This window comes from Protobothrops mucrosquamatus, unplaced genomic scaffold, assembly GCF_001527695.2.
Source record: "Protobothrops mucrosquamatus isolate PMUCROS unplaced genomic scaffold, P.Mucros_1.0 scaffold2613, whole genome shotgun sequence".
In the NCBI taxonomy this organism is placed as follows: domain Eukaryota; kingdom Metazoa; phylum Chordata; class Lepidosauria; order Squamata; family Viperidae; genus Protobothrops; species Protobothrops mucrosquamatus.
In genome coordinates, this window is record NW_015388667.1 from 105,499 (window position 1) to 126,495 (window position 20,997).

A 20,997-nucleotide genomic window follows, 5' to 3' on the forward strand; every position below is an offset into this window, starting at 1 on the left:
TATTAGAAGTGAGGTGGGCATTATAATGGAAGAGTTATAGGAAATTTGGTTTCAACCATCTTTTCTGGCTTCCCAGACACAGCCCAGGTTCTAGATGCAGAATCACTGAAAGCTTTAGGTTGAACTTAGAATTACTGTACATAGAGAAACCTGCATTCTATCTATTGTTGTGTATGGGGTTAAACATCCACTGAATAAGCAGATGAACTATCTGGAGTTTCTACTCAGCTCCTGCTAAGGCAGCAGGTAGAGGCTGTGATCAGGAAAACCTTCAGCCATCCCGTCACGTTTGCCAGTTGCAACTTTTCCTGGACCAGGAAGTAGTCACAACAGTGATTCACGTGTTTGTCATCTGGAGGAATTAGACCTCTGCAATTTGTTCTGCCAAGTATCTGTCCTTAAAGAGGACCTGGGAACTACAGCTGGCACAAAATGCTGTTGCCTGCCTACCTGCTCACTGCTGTTAATCGGTTTAGTAAAGCAACACCTATACTTTGGATACATTATTAGTTGCAAGTAGACTTTCAGGCCTAATTGGTATTTACAAAACCTATTTGTTGAAACTGCCTGCTCCAGAAACATCCGCCCAGCCAGTACATTGCAGCGAGGAGAGGTAGCACTGTAGGAGTCTTAGAGGATTATCTAAGTGGCACTCCTCTTACTTTGGAACAGCTTGCCTCCCCCAGTTCAGGATGGCCTCCACCCTGTTAAAAATTAGGACATGTGTAATGGCATTGCTTTTTTGCTGGATCGTTGGGCGGAATATTCCACTTAGGTGGCTAGCAGTGATAGGACTTTTTTATATAATTGCAAGCTGCCTAGAATCTGAAGAATAGAAGCCATACAATTGACTACAGTACATTATGATGCTATTATAAATATAATATAGTACATACTTTATTATGATAATATAAAATATTAATTATTCTGTTGGCTAACACAAACAAGTACTGGATAGGATGACTCTGAATTCCAACAATGTGTGCAAAATGTTGCATGGCTGCAGTATTTGTTTAATTCATTTGTTGTATTAATAAATATTACTCATGTACAATAAAGCAATTATCAGCCTGACTTCAAAGGAAAAAGGGAGTGCTTTTCAAAAGCTTTGAAGGTAACAGCCTGCAATAGCCTTTGGGTTGGGAAGAAATACTCCCTCCAGGTTTGTCTTTTAATACAGCAAAGGGTTTTGTTTACTTAGCATGAATCGTCTGGAGATAATGTTCAAAGGAAGCATACGGTATTTTCTCTCCACCTTTATCACAAAATAATAAAGATTATTAGGCCAGTTTGTAGTGACTGAGCTTCACTTTCATGAAGAATGTTGTGCTGTGGACGTAACAGGATTCTCTTGATCAAAGCTGTTACAAGATTCAACTTGACAAGGCAATTCATTATCCTCAAACCACGTGGGCCAGTCCTTTGGAAGAAGGCGGATTTTAGACTAGCCAAAGTATTTTCAGACTGAACAGCTTTGGTCAGCATGCGCCAAAGCTGCCCAATCTGAAAGACCATTGGAGGGAGCATCAGGCTGGTGCCTTTGGTGGACCCTTCCCACAGCATCCCAATCCGAAAGCACTTTGGCCAATAGTATGGAAAAGGGTTACTCCACAATCCTCTGTATGACTGTTTTATTTCACTTTTAGAAGTAAGGAGACCAGATTGCTTCATAAATAACTTAAAACCTGCTCAGTATGGTGGCAAAGCAAGTACCTTCTAATCATCTGCACATTCCTACATATTATGAGGACTACTGGTAGGTAGACCAAAGATTTGACAGGTAATGTGAATTTGACATTACTTAATATGGATATTGCCATTTCAAGTCTTGGTTGGAAGAATAATGAGTTTTTTTCTGGCAAAACCTCTACACTAAAATGGTTAAAATTCAAAAGCCCTGTCTTTCTTGTGGATAAGGCATCATCAATTTTAATCTACCAGACAGCTGCTAAAGATTCAGGAGGCATATAAAGTAAAATAGCTGGAAACCTCAAATGATCTTCTCACAGAGTTAGTATTTCATGAACTAAAACAAATTACAAATTATAGTTTGGGCACGTGCATATTTTTTCAATTATTTTTATAAGGTTGTATTGCTTTTGCCAAGATTTGTCATTCTGCCCAATCATAAATACTGTACAAATTATATAAAGGTGTGGGTGTGGGTGTAACATGAATATACTAAAATGGCAGCAGAAATTAAAAAAATATTTGCAACCTAAGCTCAGTCAAGTTAAAGTCTTACTAAATGCTAGCTATTTTTAGCACTGTTTAGAAATAGCAAACAAATAATGTTAAGCAGAAAAGCATAAGACTATCACCAGTGAGAGTAGTCAATCTTTGTTCAAAGAAATGCTTTCAAGCTAGTTAAATGTGCACTTTAAAATTACATCTTTTCCACTGTAAGATGTATTAATTTTCCAGTGCAGACATGCCTTTAGATATCCATTTTTAATGACATGTGAAGAACTTCATGCCAGTAAAGATGTATTGCCAAACATTCCTTCCCTTGGGCAATACAAACATTGCATAATACAGTAACTCTATTATTTCTCTATACCCTCTTTTGTTCTACATTGTCATGTTTCCTTAACATCTTTTGAACAAAAGTCCCATCATGCAAATTAAAGATTACGAACTGTTTTTGCCTAAATAAAGCATATTTAGATGGAGACAAGAAAAACTATCATTGCAATCTGAAGACAGTATGATGACTTTAGCATTTCTATGTTCTGTAATCAAATTAAGAGCAAAGCCATTCCAGGATATAAGTTAAGAAGAACTGGTGTATATATATATATATATTAATCATAGTTTGCAAATTCAAGTAACAAGTGTTAATAGAAGACTTTGATGTTTGTTCATTGAACTGAAAAGGACCTGCATACAGAGCTAAAAGGCTCATTCATCTTTGTATTATATAGAATGTTACCATTATCTGCAATCTTAGAAATAACTCTAAAAGAGGAAGTGGATTGTGAAAGGAAATATCACTATCAATCATAAGTAGAACTTCAATCATTCCATTTCATGAAATTTAGGCAAGTGGGAAATAAAATTACCTGGCTTTATCGAAGTATTTCCCTGTATAAGCCATACCGCAGGCAGCACCCAGTCCTTGGCCAAGCGATCCAGTAGCCACATCAGTGAAAGCTTGTTTCTAAAAAAAAAAAAAAAAGCAAGAAGGCAACAATACAACAAACAGAATCCTCAATTCACAAATAGTAAGACTCTGATCCTTTGCCGTGAATACCCAAAGAATATTTATAATGTTATGCCAGCATTATATAATACATTAACAGAATATATGTATTGATACATATAATAAAAACAAGCCACTTGCACTGGTCATATTACTATATTTTCATGAGTTAAGATTGTATCAAGAATAAAAATTAGAGGTATTCCAGGGACAACCTAATAATGATTTTGTCCAGCAACTTTTTTTTTTTTTTTTGCATGAGCTGGGGTGAGGGATAGGAGTAACCAGAGGAGTTAAGACTGATGAAAATAGCAGTGTTGGAATAGCAACACAAGCCTTATCTCTTTTCTGTATGTATTGCAGTTTTGCATGCATACCCAAAAGGGACAGAGCTTGTACTGCAATTTTGCAATGCTGTTTTGCAAATGATGCTGGGTAAAGCAGAACAAAGTTGGGGCACATCTCCTTCTGTTTGTTCTTCTACAGGAATGCAGGCAATCCTCAACTTACAACCATTTGTTCAGTGACTTTTCAAAAATATGATAGCACTCAACAAATGGTGGTTTGGGCAGTCCATGGCGGTCCAACCGTCCCAGGAGCCCTTTGATCCTATGATTGTGATCTGAGTGTTAGGCATCTTGTCCGCACTTATGATTGGTTGCAGTGTGATTGTGTGATCATCATTTGCAACCATTGTTGCCAGCTTCCCCAGAGAGTCAATGGGGAAGCTGGTAGGGAAAGTTGCACATCACTGACATAAGTCTCCTCCATCTGCACACTCATGCCCTCTGCACTCCCACCACACTGGCCACTCACACATCTTTCCTGATCCTCAAAATGCCTCATGCACACCTCTTTGAACCCTCCCTAGTCTTGCCATACCTCCCTCACACCACTGTTTACCTGCCTGTCAGCCTGGTACTTTCAGCTTCCTGCCAGCTTCCCTGCTGACTTTGGTTGTGGGAAGCTGGCCAGAGTTGCCTTGCCTAATGACTATGGGATTCAATTTTCAATGGCAACTGGGACTGTAGAGATTGCCATTGCTAAGTGATGTGGTTTCACTTTACAACTGAATCATTTAGCTATGGAAATTTCAGCCCCAATTGGCATTGTAAATCGTGGACTATCTGCATCGTAAAGATCAAATTAGAGTTTTGAATCCAAGATACACAATCGCAATATATGGAGGGAATAAAAGCATCAGGAATCATGAAATAGGACATCCATACCTGGACTGCAAAACCATGCAGTGGTAACAATGTAAAACATCTCTCAGCCCAAATCCCAAATAAGAGTTTGACAATGGTTAAATTTGGCATTGTAGAAATTCACATAATTTGCCTGACTTTACAATGAAATTGATATAAATGATGTCATTTGTTTCATGATGTCATTTATTATGTAACTTGCCACTAAATACTTAATTTAACATATGTTTGTGAATAACAAGCACTTCCTTTCCTTAATTAATCAATTAAAAACAGTAGAATTTTTAGCTTGCTTTAATTCATTGAAAACTCCTTAATTTTCCTTATTTATTCAATCCACTTTTGCATTCGTGAGTTAATTTTTATTGGCTAAAATCACTACACATGTTGCATAGAAGGTTCTGTAAAAAAAATCACTGAAACTTCAGTTTAAAAGGAGACTTCGTGTTTTTTAAAACACTTACAGGGACAGGATGTCCTTCCAAAATGGAATCAATTTTTCTCAGTTTCAGCAACTCTGATTCCTGAATGAAGCCTGCTTCAGCCCAAACAGCATACAAGATTGGGGCTGCATGACCCTACAAGAAAAAAACAAAAATCTAGGATTTACAAAGAATCTTAGGAAGAACATAGAACCATGAAACAACTGTATCACAGTAACAATTAGAATAATCTGCAAAACAATATACAAAAAACAACAACCACATGACACAATTCCTGTCCAGTTTAGCTAGTTTAGAAGACAGAAAAATTGAGAAAGGCAACGTAAAATAATAACAGAAGGGCAGTAGTTTGATAGAAAATAAGCACAGCAGTTCTATAAATTATAGTGAAATACATCTCAGAAATGGGAAAGAAAAACAATGGAAAAATCACCCCGAGTTAATGAACAATAAAAGAAATTAACAGTGGAGGTAGCATCTACAACTGCAAAGATGGCCAACTCAAAAGAAGCTAAGGAGAGGACAATGGCCATAACAATTATTTATTTTATTTATATACAGAATCCCAAATAACTCTTAATATATAATCCATGAAACTTTCTGATTTGCTTATTCGTTTCTCTCCAACAGGATTAAGACCGTTCCTAATTTTTTCAGCCACAATGAATTGCCAAAGAATGTAAAGATCACTCAGTTTACCCCATCTATCTAAACTGGATTAAATGATGACTAATTTTTCTGCATTTAAATCAATGTCCTAACAGGTTAATAAAGATTTGTTGTCAGAAATCCAGAAGTCAGTACAGAATTTTTTTTTCATGTTTTTATAACATTATATAAAAATTCTGCAGGAAAAAAATGGAAAATATACTGTCTAAAAAGTTCTAGCTCTTACCTTGGAGAGAATAAATCGGTCATTGCTGGCATGTCTGGGGTCCTGTGGTTTGTACTTCATAGTGTGAAAAAACAGCACAGACATAATTTCGGCGGCACTGCAACATGATGTGGGGTGGCTGGAAGTCAAAATACACGAAATTTTACAACAGCAGTTTCTTGTCAAGTAATATTCTGTAACTGAAATATCAGCATGCCCATTTTCTAGTCTTCTACCGGAAAATATGTCACATCATGTATGTAATAGTGCTATCTTAAGTGAATGAAGATTCTTGTCTTATTTCATCTAAAATGGATATTTAAATATTACCTTCACTAACAGGACAGACAGCAGCACCTTTCTTTTTGTTAGTACCATCAGAATCAGCAATTGCTGTGTTAATGAAGTCTACCTAATAAACAGTTTACTTTAGTTAAACGGGGTTGTTGTGGTGGGAAAATATGAGGAGGAAGGAGTATTCTTTCTGTTCGCTACACTGAGTTACTTATAAGGTAACAAAGACAGGATAAAAATCAAATAAATAAAGTAAATAAATAAGTGAATAAATAAATACATCCTGCTTTCTATAATATTTTTATAGAAAACATATTTAACAATAAACATATTTAAAAATATTAAACGTATTTTATATATATATATTATGTTTTCTGTACTATTTTTAGCGAGGGGAAATCCTCTTCTCCTAGCAAGAACACAACAAACCCTAACTATATATACATATTTTCCAGTTTATTTCCAAGATTGGTAAAAGAGGCATGCAAAAAATACCCTCAGTATGAATATGTTCTCTCACTTTCTAAACACTATCTTCATTTTAAACATTACCATTTGCATGTTTATTGCTCTACATTTATAATTTTCTTTTAGGTGTACCCCATAAATATCTCCAGTCGTTGCATGCACTGGCCAAAACTAATGCCTTTCCTTATCATCTTTCACTTGGACTACCTCAATTCAATTTACACGGGGCAGCCCCTGAAGGTGTTTTGGAAACTGCAGCTGACCCAAAAATGCAGTGGCCCACATTCTGACTGGGAAAAAACAGAATAAATACAGCGAACAGCAATTTTGCAGAAGCTGCATTAGTTGCCAGTTGGCTTCTATGTTCAACTCATGAACTATTTTCTTTTTTAATATGAAGCCTTTTATGGCTTGGCTCCTCATTACCTTCAGAACTGTCTGCTACAGGTAAAATCTACCTCTCCAAAACCTTCTGCCTAGAAAGGCATGCTGCAGGTTACAGATTTGTTTCCCTATATAATAAGCAATATATTTTTGTAATGATTCAGTGTAACTTCAGATAAGCTAGCGGACTTAACCATTACTCTGTACTACCTTAGTAAAATACCCTATTTATAGGATAACTATATTGCATAATTTGATTTCTTTTACTTGTTAGCATTTTAACACTGCAATATTTCAACTCATGTTAAATAAGTCACAATATCAATATAACTCTATAAAATATGTTTGTGATCATTGTATTAATTTTATATTGTACCTTAAGTAATCCTCTTATAAACACCACACATGCTACTAATTTTTGAAACACATGCAAACACGTTTAAAACACATCAAGTAAATAAAGATTAGTGTCCATCCCTTGGTAAGTATTTGCACAATAGAAATTCAATTTCAGACAGAAATCATCACAAATTAGTAGGTGTATTTATTCATGGCAGTTAATAAATAATCCTAACATGCTTGCTTAATGCCCATTTCTTAAATCTTACAAATATTATACTTAACCATCTCTCTAAAGAACTGCTGCTTTGGGGAAAAGATTTTAACAAACCTATTGGTGAACAAGTAGAAGGAAAAAACACAGATTAAAAGAGTTTACAAAAAAATCAGACAACAGACAATATCCAAGACCAGAATTGACTCTTAAAAACTAATATATTTATTATGGCATAGGCTTTTGTGTAGTAGACCTCATTTTTGCACTGTTGTAAGTAATGTAGCTCTGGTCATTTATATTTAGATTAATACATTTTTTAAAATTTACATTGGTAGAAGACCTATAATATTGTTGACACTTAAAATGAATTTAAAATTAATAAAAAATATTGAATACTAGTTAATTTACTCATTAGGAAATGTTTGTTTATAGTTCTGATCACTAGAAATGCAAATGCCAGTAAGTGCAATGGATTGAAATATCAGTTTAGAATTTGATTGCAGGAAAACTGAAGTTACAAAAAAAAAAGGACTTGCAATTTCTATTACAAGGTTTTTCAAATGAATTGAAGTATTTCAAATCTATGTCTCAGAATAAATGGATTTTATTTTGACTCCACCCATCATTGGAATCTAGTTTATAAACCAAGGTATTATCTAAGCTTCGAAATTTAATAAATCATAAGTTCATGTGAAAACTATGATTTATATATTTATATATGAAACATAATTTTTTTAAAAATAAGGTTTTTTCAAATTATCTTACAAAAATTTTCTTTTAAAATACTCCTTCAATTATTCTTTTACTCTCTGAAATAACAAGTCATTCAAGGATCAAATTCTGTTTGCATTAACACAAAAGCACTTTCAACACACCCAAATCAAACAGAGCTGCATACTAAAATTCCTGTTTAACCCGCACAGTTGACTAAGCAGAAATCCACTAGAGGCAGGGGAAATTATGCTAAGAGAAAAATAGCCAAAGGAAATGAAAAATAACCTGAAAGCATACAGAACTTTTATATGAGCTTCTATTTACCATACAAGTATGCATCATAAACTTGATTAAAGATGCACACCTCCAATAAGCAACAAGTATGCATCATTTCAGACACTAACAAAGGAAGCAACAATTGAGACTGCCTATGATGCCACACCAATAAGAGCCTAACAAAAACACTAAGACTCTGTTAAAGCCTTATCCATGCTTTTTCCCAGTTAAAGTAGGTGCTGCTAGCCACACTGGATTCCTTGAAACTCCCATATTTGTGTAGCTAGGGAGTTTTTTTAACCCTTCTCCCTTCAGTCCAACTATATCATACAAAAACTACAAGCCTGTCACATAGCCCATTAACAATTGTGGAAATCTAGCTGTAGAAAATAAAATGGATACTATTTTGATACACCTATTGCAACACATCAACAGTATGAAATACAGTACAACTTCCTCCAAAAGAGCACCATAATCCTGCTTCACAATGAGGAAGCAATTTCCTGTTTCTTCATTTTTCCACTAACTTCTCACAAGTTAAGTAATAACCTTCTATAAAAGAAATGGGCCAATATCCTATACTATATGTAATGCAGCATGCACATTTGTGACAGAAAGAATGAAGAGGTAACAATCCATCCCTTTGCAGCTATTTCTTATCAAATGTAAACAGATTAGAACTTAAATTGTTTATTTATTCTTATTTGTAAAATACATTTCCTACTTTTCCACATGAAAAATAAGCAGATAACAAAATACAAAAACTCTAAAGCAGAATAAGATTTTCATTTTAAAACAGTAATATGTATACAGAACTTGCTAACCATTGCTAGGAGTCACTAGGAGTTTATGAAAAACTTAAGACATCGTGACAGAATCCTCAAAGCTTGTCAAGCAATTTGTTTCAACTTTTACCTAACCCCAATCAAGGTAAAGGGGTTTTTTGAGCTTCTTTCTCATGCCTTTTTTTTGAGAGTTGTACAAGTCCGACATTCCCCTGACATTCTACCACACAAGCTAATACAAATAAAATAACTGATAAATGAGATGTTTTATCTGCAACTATACCTAACTTTCTCATCTGCTTTTATGATCAAATAATGATCTACTGCAGCAAATGACAGTTGAAACTGACAGTATAAGGTTCTCAAACAACATTTCTTCATTGCAGGTATTATGAAACATAAACCACACTTAAATCTGTTTCAACACTATATTTCAAAATACAATTTTACCCCACAGGCAGCCTTGAAACTTTTGTGCAACCCAAGCTCTCCTAAATCATTATCTTATTTTGTCCACTTTCTTTTAAGAAATAGTGACAAGTGTAAAAAGTAGTCACCGTAACTTGGTCATGCTGCAAGGTGATACATTTCTTGGAAGAAATATCCCACTTTAAAAAAATGACAGTATTGTCAGATTATAATCCAGAGATATTCATTTTAAGGGCAAAGGCATTAATAGTTAACCATTTCTGGGTTAGCTCTAAAGTTCCATTGTGGCAGATGAATTCCAAACAATGCCAACATTTCTTTCACACATCAACACTCAGCAATCTAGATATAAGGAGGAAAAGAAGGTTTTGCAAAAGTGTGAGACAAATGGGCATAATGGTACTTATTTGGTCAGAGAAAAAATCTTAATGATTCCTGTTTTCAGAAGTTGGATTTGTTTGACCTGCTAGGAATGAGATTGGTGGAAAGGAAGGAAGGAAGGAAAAGAGCCACTTTGCTTTGAACATCTATTTGACACCAGGATGATGGCACGGGATTTTTGGCTAGGCAACGGTGCAGAGTGGTACTCCGGTTGAGGACCTGGAGGATGATCGAAAGGTAAAACACGCTTTCTTCACCACCATCTTTTCTCCCGCCCGCCTCTTCCTGCAATTTGAACGATGCTCCCAATTCTCACGCTCTTGTGCAAGAGCTGGGCAAGCCTCCTCTCCACGGCACGTGGGAAGAGAGGAAGAGAGAGACACGGGAGTGCACCCGACGCCTGCAGGGTTTCCCGCTGTGCCAGATTCCCCGCATCCGCGATGCCAGGCCTCCTTGAAGGCGTGTGCCTCGCGCCACTCCTGCGCTTTGCAGCCCGCCTTCTCCCTCCCAGCCCCCTTTGGCTCACCCGGAGCCGGCCGCCGAGGTGGCCTTGATGGAGTTGATGCGCAGGCGATTAGCCGTGTCCTTCAGGGCCAGCAGCGTCTGCTGATCGGGCTTATGGTAATCCTCCATGGAGAAACAGGAACGCGACGGGCAGCGAGCTCGGGTGACAGACCGCAGCTGGAGAGGCAGACTGGCGGAGGGGAGGCGGAGCCGCTCAGCCAAGTCCTGCCGAGGCAGCAGGCGGGGCCAAAGAGAGCGGCTGCCTCTTGGAGGGGCGGGGCCGGCCTGGCGGGAAAGCGGGCCGTGGAGCGAGCGCGGCCTCGCTTCCGGGGGTGTGTGTGTGCGTGGCGCGAGGTGTCGCGGCCGGGTCTCCGATGTCGACGGCGCGAGCGCAGAGGGACTCGCTCCCTGGGCGCCCTGCAGAGATTTCCCCAGCCTCGCGGGCATTTTGCGCCAGAGAGAGAGAGAGAGAGAGAAATAGAGACTAGCCCAGTGTTTCTCAACCTTGACAATTTTAAGGCATGTGGACTTCAACTCCCAGAATTCCACAGCCACTGGCTGTGGAATTCTGGGAGTTGAAGTCCACATGCCTTAAAATTGTCAAGGTTGAGAAACACTGGTCACTAGCCGCTGGCGTGCATTTCTTTGCTTCCAATACCTCTTGCTTTTTCTTCTGGTGGGGCGCTTTCTTTGGGAGGAGGGGGTAATTTTTAAACCCGCGAGGACCCAAGAGACGCTTAGTTTTTTATTCTACGAATTAGGGAGCAACAATGTCTTGCTTCTCGCCCTTCTTTTAGTGTTATCGCCGCAGACCGATGCAGCGCGTGTTTATTTGTAGCTTTCATTGTTTACGGTGATCTTAGCTTAGGCAGGCAGTTGTCAGGTCTGCTTCCAAAAAATAGCGGACAAGCGGGGGGCGGGGTTAAGTAGTAAAAAAAAGTAGACTGTACAGCTTTAGATTACGTACCATTTCATCATAAAGCTTTTGAATAAAAAAAATGTCCACTATTTTGTGAAAAAAAATAGTGAACATAATGTGAAAAAAGTGGACTGTCCACTCAAATAGTGGACACCTGGCAACCCTAGGCCGCAGATGCGTGGGTGTCCTTATGGATACAGCTTGGCGCTTGCTGTATTGCTTTGCCTAGTTTTAAATACACGTTTCAACGGGTAATTATGTAATCTACTATTTCCTTGTATAGCAGATGAAAGTTGCGCCTCTGACCCTTCGTACTGATTGCTCAGATTGTTGCCATTTTTTTCCCCTCGAAGAATCTTGGGAAGTGTAGTTCTCGGAAGTGCCCGGCTTGTGCAGACGTTTCAAAGACTGTTGTTTGATTCTTGATTCACTTTCTCTAACCACGCAAACGATCATACTAATTAAAAAAAACTCCCATGCTCAGCCTGATGTAGCCACATAAAAAACAATCCACACGCCGTGGACTTCCTTGCCCAATTTGATGCAGCAAGAATAAACTACCTGTTTAGGCCGCTCCCGAGATTGAGTGGGTGTAATATTTTAGATCTGTTTTGAGACTTGATGACATACCCAAACACCCTTATTTATAGACTTTTTTATTTTTGTGTAGAAAGGATATTCATTTTTAAAAAATATTTATTCAGCATTTTTTCCACGTATAACTCAAGGTAGTGAATGCACCAATACTCCTATTTTCCCCACAACAACCATGTGAGATGAGTTGCCTTTAAGAGTGATTGCCCGGTTCAAAGTCACCCAGCTGGTTTTTGCTGCATAAGGCTGACGAGAACTCAGTCTCCTGTTTTGTAGGCCAGCACTTTAGCCATTTTGTCCCTTAAAACCCAACAAAAAAAAATTAAATGCTTGGGGTTTTATCAACCCTGTAGCTTGCTGGCTCTAAGGGAAAACACAAGTCCAATGTTTTATCAAAGAGCAGCTGTAATGCTGAGTCTGTCACAGGCCTCTATAAGTGCAAGAAAAGCTGTAACCGTTTTTGTGGGAGAGAAGAATTTGCAAGTATTGTACGGTGTGAACAATAGTTAAAGAAAAAGAATAGCCTCCACCCATGTTTGCTCATGCCCGTTTTGGGAGTATAGTTCTTGACTTGCCTATGAAATATGGTACAACCCTTAACATGCAATGTCTTAAGCTAACGGTTGTGTCCCTTCTTCAAAGACTTCAGTATTTATTTTAACAAATTTGTGACACAAGGTTCAGTTTGGTAGACTTGTTAACCTCATGATCTGCTCCCCCTACCAATCCCGTACTATAATTTTGAAATATAGGAAATTAATAAGCTTAAAGTTTGGAATTAGGATGCTTAAAAAATGGAAATAAAGAAATCCACCATGTTGTTTGGATCTGTCATTTCCTATGTTATATTAAGAAGCTGATTCATGTTCCTAAATAGAGAACTGAGAACTCTAGAGAACTTTGTAATATTTACTGAAAATAAAGTTTCTATTTCCATACTTCTACACATTTGCCTTTCTTAATTTTCTTTGTTTATTCTGTTATGTTCTCTAAAACTTTTAATCAAACATAAAGAATTGAGAACTCTGCATAGGTATCAATGGGTAAGCTGTAGTAATTAACGTGGATTGACAAAATTCCTACTTTGTCTTCAAAATGAAGCCCCCCCATTTCTTCTTCTAACAGTAATTATACCCTCAATATTTGTTTCTGCCAGCTCTAAATAGGTTTTTACAGTTTTATCGTTTTATCCGATGCAATTCATTATATAATCATGGTTGCCTTTCCAAAAGAGCACTCGGCTGATGCAAGGAGTGATCTTCCTACAGAGGCTACTTAATGGCATTTTGGAAGCAACTTGGGAAAAGGATCCTTCTGAGAGATCACAAGAATGGCAGCTATTTGCAAAATGCTGAAGGTGGCCTCTGCATTGGCTAGATGCTCCTGTCAGCAGCTGCAGAAAAATAAAAAAGCAAGTGGAGCAATTTATACCTCCCACATTTGTCTGAAGGGGGAGGAAGCCAAAGACCGCTGGGATCTGGCAGGGCAGGAAGCAGCAGAATGGGACAACTTGCTGCAGCCAACTCACTACAGGCAATTCACCATGGGACAACTCACCACAGCCCATTCGCCACAGGACAATTTAACAATTCAATTATTTAAAATAAGTAAACTATTTTAATTTTTGTCAACACATTTCATTCTGTCCCTTTTTCATCCTTTAATGATTCTATTCCAACATTTCTTTGATATCAGTGTAACTCTTGCCCTGCGACGAGTTGGCTGCAGCAAATTGTCATAGACCGGGAAGCAGGCCCAAGGGCCCTCGGGCTGCAGCAACTTTGCTTGCATTGGTTGGCTGGGTGGGTGGCTGAGATGTGGGAAAGGCAGGTGAATGGGGCAGTAGCAGCGTCTCTGTAGTCAGTTGCAAGGGCGGGCAAACTTTTGTGCCAATTTTTTTATGCAGTGACATCTGTGTGTGTACGTATATGCTGCAAATCGTAACTTCAAGTACAGGCAAGTCACTTCAGTCAGCACTGTTGGAATTTCGAATGGTTGCTGAATGCCTGGTCATTAAGTTCCAGGATTATCTGGAAATCTAGGAAGTATAGGAAATTACAGAAGGCATTTTAATTAGCTTTCTGTTTTGAGGGTAGAAGAATGCAGTTGGATACAATCCATCATGAAATCACAATGGTTCATTTATTAGCATTTTATTGGCATTTCACTCACAAGCCTATATCCTTTGTCAGTGTTGCTTTTTTCATTTTAATGCAGAAGGAAGGAAAATAACATGCTCACAGTTCAGGTCTTAATTCTCATGAGGAGTAATTGTAGTGATATGGATAATGACCTATGAATAAAACCTAGCATAGCTCAGCACATTAAATATAATGAAGTTAAATTATATCTTTGACCAATATTTTACCAGATAACCAAAATTAATACCCTTTTATGTCAAACGCCATAAAAGAGAATGGAAATGATACTAAAAAAAAAGGGGGGGTGTTAAAAATGCTTTGTTCAGATTCCGGATTGTTATTTAGAAAGCCAATTGATAGATTTCAATATGTTGCCTGCCTAAGCTTTTTCTCACAAAGGTAAACTATGACCAAGAAAGTTTCAGACAGATTGAAACTTTTGTCTTTTTGAGTTTTTATTACAAAAATATATTTGAAAACATACAAAATTTCCACTGAAAATGTTCATTTTAAAACATTTATGCAATAACTTAATATTTGCCAACATAATATGATGGCACAAATTACATACCCATATACTGAACTGTTGATGCATTGTGATGACAATTTAAAAACTGCTTGAAAACCAGTAGGCACAATTCAGTCTATCCTAGGAGCATCAACAGATCAAAGATTCCACATGTATTCCAACAAGCTATCTCACCAATAACTGTGCACAGAGTCATAAACAAGTTATATTACAGTCAAGGAGATTGGGAAGAGAATACTATATACACAAGTATTTCTTCCTTAATGGCCTTTAGTGTTTTCTATTATGTCCACAGACCTAGGAAACTGAGGTCATATGTTTATTGCAATTCCTCAGTTATAGGTGCTGCACCACTGGGATATTATGCCCAATAATCTCCAAAAGTTATTAAGATAATAAAGATTGAAGCTACTCAAACTCACAATAAGCATGGAGTGCAAACTAAAGCAGTAAACCCACATATTGAATATAGTATGGATTTTAAACAAAGACATACTATTGATACAAAAGTAAACTGCAAGGGGAAGATTATTGCAATTTTTCCCCACTGAAGGTGAAGGTATTGCATCTTAACATTTTAGCAAATATGTCAAAAACTGAGGTGAAATATATATGTATATATATTGCACACTTTCCTCTTTAAGATATGCTAAAACAGCAACTAAGTAGCCAAGAAGAGATTGCTAGGTTTTTTTGTGGGTTTTTTTTTGGTTTCTTGTTATTTGTGCCAAACACTTGACATTAAATACTTTTACTGAAAGTCCCTTAATAATTATACCCTTGCTAACACATAATATTAGAACATTCTGGGAATGCAATAGACCCAAGAAAACAAACATAGGAAAAATTAAAATTTAATCAGTTTGAAATATAAGTTCCATTTCAAGACTGAAAATACAAATTGCTTTTCTGTGTCACATTGTGCCTTAGGCCTTTGCAAAATATTTAGATGCTGTAAAGTGTGTCACAAATGTATAGTTATTAGGCACAATTCAAAGACAATATCTTTACCTACAAAACAACAATCAGATCTTCAATAAGCTGCATATTTGAAAGCCACTTTAGACAAATATTAAACTTTTTTAGAAGTTGCATATAGGCAGTGTAAAAATACATGCTTAGATAGTGTATATTCATTTTAGAATATAGTCTAAAATATGAGCTACTTTCAAGAGATATTTTGCCAGGAGAAAAATTAAAATTAATAGCCTAAATTGGTTATTTAAGCATTTGTTACCGATGCATGCAGAGAACAATAAGAGAGATTATAAAGTGAAACTTTTACTAAAAATTTAGGTAATCAGGCTAAAGCTGTCCAGTGATTTCACATTTTGTAAACATCTGTGATTTTACTCTGCAGTTTAGTTTGTCAAAGCAATTCTTAAAAAGCGTTTCGTCACATAACCACAAGCAATAAGAGCACTAGTGTGATAACAGTGAATGCTGCTAACAGTGCTTTGTATTACATAATACAACCCTTCTAGCTTAAGCCTGCTATGTATAACATAAACGTGCATAGGACTCAGCATCAATGAAAAATGTTAAAAATCACTTAAGTTTTTATACTACCTTCTAATAAAAGACATTCTCTGGAGAACAGAGAATTATTTTGTGATCCTTATATATGTCCTAAAGATTGAGAATTGCCATAAACTAACTTTTGCACTGCTTTTCAAGACAAAATAGCAAATGAGAATAAAAAAGTTTTATTGGAGCAAACATACCTAGATATATCTTTGCTGTTTAATGCAATATTCCTTTTCTTATTAATTCTTGGAGACCAAGGAACTTAAAGTACATTCAATGTCAAGGAAACCTTTTTCTATATATCTTTAATATAATACTTGCATTCACTGTTATCATACTTCATATGCTTCATCACTGCAAATCTCACATTTATGGCTGAGGGTTTTTTTTTCTACAATAAATTCATGACTGCGTATTTCTTTCTTGTCAATAAAAAAACACGGTAACAAAATTCAGTTTTAATAGTCTGACAATAGCCTGTAATTATATATGGAAGAATGCTGTACTAAGCAAACTTGTTGGTATACGTATATGGGTGTGCTACAACAGATCCAGTGTACAAGCAGAGAGCGCTCTGGTTTTCTATAAAAAGTCTACGAAGCCTGAAAAGATACTTTTGAGTTTCACTATTAAAGCCTGTCAAATATGTGTCGCTATACACATATTTCCCTGAATTTTGTACATATAACCAATATAAAATACTTTGTTATTAGAAACACTTTCAAAGGCTGAAGAGGTTCTTTCAGAAGGCAGAGTTTGCTAAACATAAAAACTTCTACCTAAAATCACTCAAAATCTAAGTATACATATTGATTGGTTAAAAAAAAATCAACACACTGTTTATATCAAAAACACTGATTTGTGATGAAGTCACAATAATCAAAACGTCAATGATGAATTAGAAATGTCAACTGGATAATGATGCCATCTTCATTATCACACATTTTGAGAGTAACCAGTAAAATTTACTCCAGAACTTTGTTACAGATTCTCTTGAAACAATGGGGTTTATATAGTAGGCTATACTTTTTTTTCCCCCAGCCCTACCTTTTTTAATGGCTTCACAGAAATATACCATAATATACAGAGCGAAGACTATGCTCTTCCTCCATTTCAATCATGCTTTGAAAAATAAGCAGTGCAACTTGAATGGCTAAACTGACTACAAAATTACGTTTCACAATATAAAACAAAGACATAATTTTAAAAATGCTATCCTTTACATTGCTATTGCTTGAGTAAATTGAGTATATGTTATCACTTAAGTATTGCTAGCTACTGTAACATGCTAGAACGAAATAAATAGAAATCACAAAAGACCAATAGCAGCATATAAAACAGATCAGATTCTGACTTATTTTGGGAAGAAGTTTGATCTTTACAGCAGTATATAATGCAAGTTTAGGGAGAGTTCTTAATACTATTCCGAACAGTAAATGAACAACAACTTATCTAGAAACACTTCAACCTTTCTACAGGAAAATCTATACCAAAATTGGCATTTGACCTGGATAGGAAAAAAAATGATATTCCACTGAAATAATTTTTAAAAATGTTTTTTTAAATATATATATATATATCTCTGACAAAGCATACTGAATGTATTGTTCAAAGGAAATCATATTTCATATATTCCTAATAAAAGTAATGCATATTCTGCATACAGACAAACCAATTTATGGTTGATAGGACCCAGAGGTCATCCTGTTACTATGTTAAGGCTAAAAGCAGAAATGTTATACTGCATGTCCATTTCTTCATAAAGCCTTAGAAATATCCTCTTAAATTCTTCCATGGCTCCTTAAATTTGAAGCTGTTTGATCAACATCAAACTGCTGATGTTCTTCATCTAGTTATCCTGAACATTCAGGGTGTATATGGTAAAGAATTATATCAACTATTTGACACTGCTTAAAACAATACGAAAAATGTGCTGTTAAACATAAGACCGTATTTCCCATACAGAAATAAAATCCTGCTGGTAACTGGTCACAGTGAAACCACACCATTTCTTAGAACATTATTTATACAATATTTCTAAGGAACAGTATTCCTTGGAGGCTTAAAAAGACTTCACGAACTCAAAAAAAAGTTTTTAAAATATAAGAGTTGTACAGAAGAGGCATGTTTCTGAAGCAGATAGGTGGTCAGTAGGATTCAATTCATTGCAGTTATAGCTTGATGCTGTCAGTATCCTTGGTCAAGACTTGTAAATAGACTTCATGTAGAGTATTAAGAAAATTTGCATCATTCTAAGAGAGAGAAAAGAATATAATCAGGCCAATGAGATAAATACTTCATAATATAACTTGTAAATAAATACATATTTGCATTGTATGGTCTGGGAAACACATTTAATGAACAAATTGAAGAATTCAGATGGTCAAAGAAAAAAGAAACAAGAACAAAGCTTTTACCAGCAATGATACATAGCAATGCTATCAAGACTAGATTTTGAGACAGAGGCACAAGACCCTTCTTGTCAAGCTATTTTTCAAGGCGCCTGAAGGCAGGACAAGAAGCAANGGATGGAAACTAATCAAGGAGAGAAGCAACCTAGAACTAAGGAGAAACTTCCTGACAGTTAGAACAATTAACCAGTGGAACAACCTGCCTCCAGAAGTGGTGAATGCTCCAACACTGGAAGTTTTTAAGAAGAGACTGGACAGCCATTTGTCTGAAATGGTATAGGGTTTCCTGCCTGAGCAGGGGGTTGAACTAGATGACCTCCAAGGTCCCTTCCAACTTTTTATTATCATTATATTATTATTATTATTATTATTATTATTATTATTATTATTATTATTATTATTATTCAGCCAAATGAGCAGGAAAGCTTGCAAATTCAGCACAAATAGATTACATGTTTTGAAATCTTACACAATACTTGAATTGTATCAGTGTTACACTAGTAACTAGACAATAGTTTGTACAACAAATAAACAAAATCTAATGAATGAACTGAGCATGAGTTATGTAAGCACATGCAGAATATTAAATTCAATACATTTGCAGCAATAAAATATTTGCCCATCAGAATATATTTATCTGTTCAATATATCTTTTCTTCCCAATCACAGAATGATCAATTTAACATTATACAAAATTTAAAAATAAAATATGCCTGTGTATACTACAAAATATAATAGTGTGTTTATGTATATGTATATGTATATACTAATGGTAAACAGCTTTTACAAAGAACATTAGTGGGTAAGGTCTATGTAAGGGATGACAGTACGTATGCAAGACATGGTGTGATTTTATTTTGATTAGTAAATTTTCTAAGATGATGGTGGAAAAAGAAATATCAGAAAAAGAACAGTTAATTAGGATTCCTGAATCAATATTGCCTAATCAGTGATTCTCTAAAGCAGATGCATAATTGTTTTCAGTATCCTGCATACCTGATCAGAAGGCCATCTTAGATCACAATCAAGCTTTAGATCCATTTTTAGATCATAATAATCCCAAATTGTATTCTTGGATTAATGATATTTTGCAAAATTTAAAGAAATCTGAATTCTGTTAATCCTTCCCAAAATGAAGAATTTTGGTTTTTTAGATGTTCAGAAATTTTTCATTTAGATTATTTTCTGATGTTTAAAAATAAAAGAAACTACAAACATGTTTTTACATTTATATCTCTGGAGATGGATCATTTTGCACATAGTTCTGTCAAATAAATTCTGTCATATAAATATTACTGAGCTAAGCCAGGATTGCACTACAAATTCTAATAATTAAAACAATTTCCTTTATAAATATGATTACTAAGAGTTTAACAGATATTCTGGACCACAGATTACTGTTTGTACACTGATTATTGCGCAATCACACAAGCTGACTTTTTAAAGACTATCAATATTTTGATGGTATTCTTTAGTTGCTTTGTAATTAAAATTCAAAGAACACTGAATTCAGTTACATCCAGTGAAACATCTATTTAGTATTTTTTCTGTACCCTGCCATTTTTGCTGCATTATAATTAAGGTTCAACAATAAATATTCTCTGAATTATTCATATTCATAATTAGCTTTGGAAAAGATAATCTTGCACATCCTAGACTGACAAGTTGTAAGCCAAAACAGAAAATACAGAATTTTTTCTTTTTTCCCCACGAACCTTGATTATCAAAAGGAGTAGGGTTTTGATGAACAAAAAAGGTACACAACACATAAGGCAAGCAGTCTAAATCTCAATTAAAGCAATGCAAAGTATATCCTCAAAACAATAGACAGGAATCTGAAAAAAATGACTTTACTTTTATTACAATATAAAATTGCTGACAGTTCACTCTGTGTTCAGAAAATGTTTCTCCCTTCAAAGTCAGCAAGATTTTTGTTTTAACAGTGGTCGTGAAGAAAAAAAGAAACAGCAGGCTGTGCACAAACCTGGCAGCAAAATATGAGCTAACATGGAATAATTTCAGTGTTATTACTAGGGTACTGTATTTCAGTGAATTGCTATTTTTACATCTGTATACAATGTTTTTTTTTCAATATAAATTTTTTTATTATTTTTCATCATAAAAAAAAACATCACAAATGTTACACAATGCTATATGAAAAACCCCCCACCCCCCACCCCCCCGGACTTCCCAAACCTAATCCCAGGATAATATTCAGATATAAGTAAACAAATATTAGTATCTCTAACTCCACAAAGTATATTATTCTACATGAGTAGGTAAAATATATAAAAGAAAAGAAAAAGAAAAATTTTTCTAAAAACCTAAATTATATTCCACCACTCTATGCTTCTTTTG

At 35.7% G+C, this 20,997-nt stretch overlaps 2 protein-coding genes across 2 annotated transcripts in view; both read right to left on the bottom strand.

The window, feature by feature from the left end:
* The window catches only part of TKT (transketolase), a 34,983-nt gene extending 24,270 nt beyond the window's left edge, over positions 1-10,713 (bottom strand). Inside the window, exons 1-4 of the mRNA XM_015825386.1 lie at positions 10,541-10,713; positions 5,749-5,866; positions 4,875-4,988; positions 3,063-3,160 (exon numbers count right to left, since the gene is read on the bottom strand). Of these exons, the coding sequence (XP_015680872.1) occupies positions 3,063-3,160; positions 4,875-4,988; positions 5,749-5,866; positions 10,541-10,647 (437 nt within the window). The 5' untranslated portion in view covers positions 10,648-10,713. The remainder of the gene's footprint in view (positions 1-3,062; positions 3,161-4,874; positions 4,989-5,748; positions 5,867-10,540) is intronic.
* A 7,425-nt stretch (positions 10,714-18,138) lies between these two features.
* LOC107296043 (mRNA-decapping enzyme 1A-like) overlaps positions 18,139-20,997 on the bottom strand; it is a 20,079-nt gene continuing 17,220 nt past the window's right edge. The window contains exon 8 of the mRNA XM_015825383.1: positions 18,139-18,480. Coding sequence (XP_015680869.1) covers positions 18,400-18,480 — 81 coding nt within the window. The 3' untranslated portion in view covers positions 18,139-18,399. The remainder of the gene's footprint in view (positions 18,481-20,997) is intronic.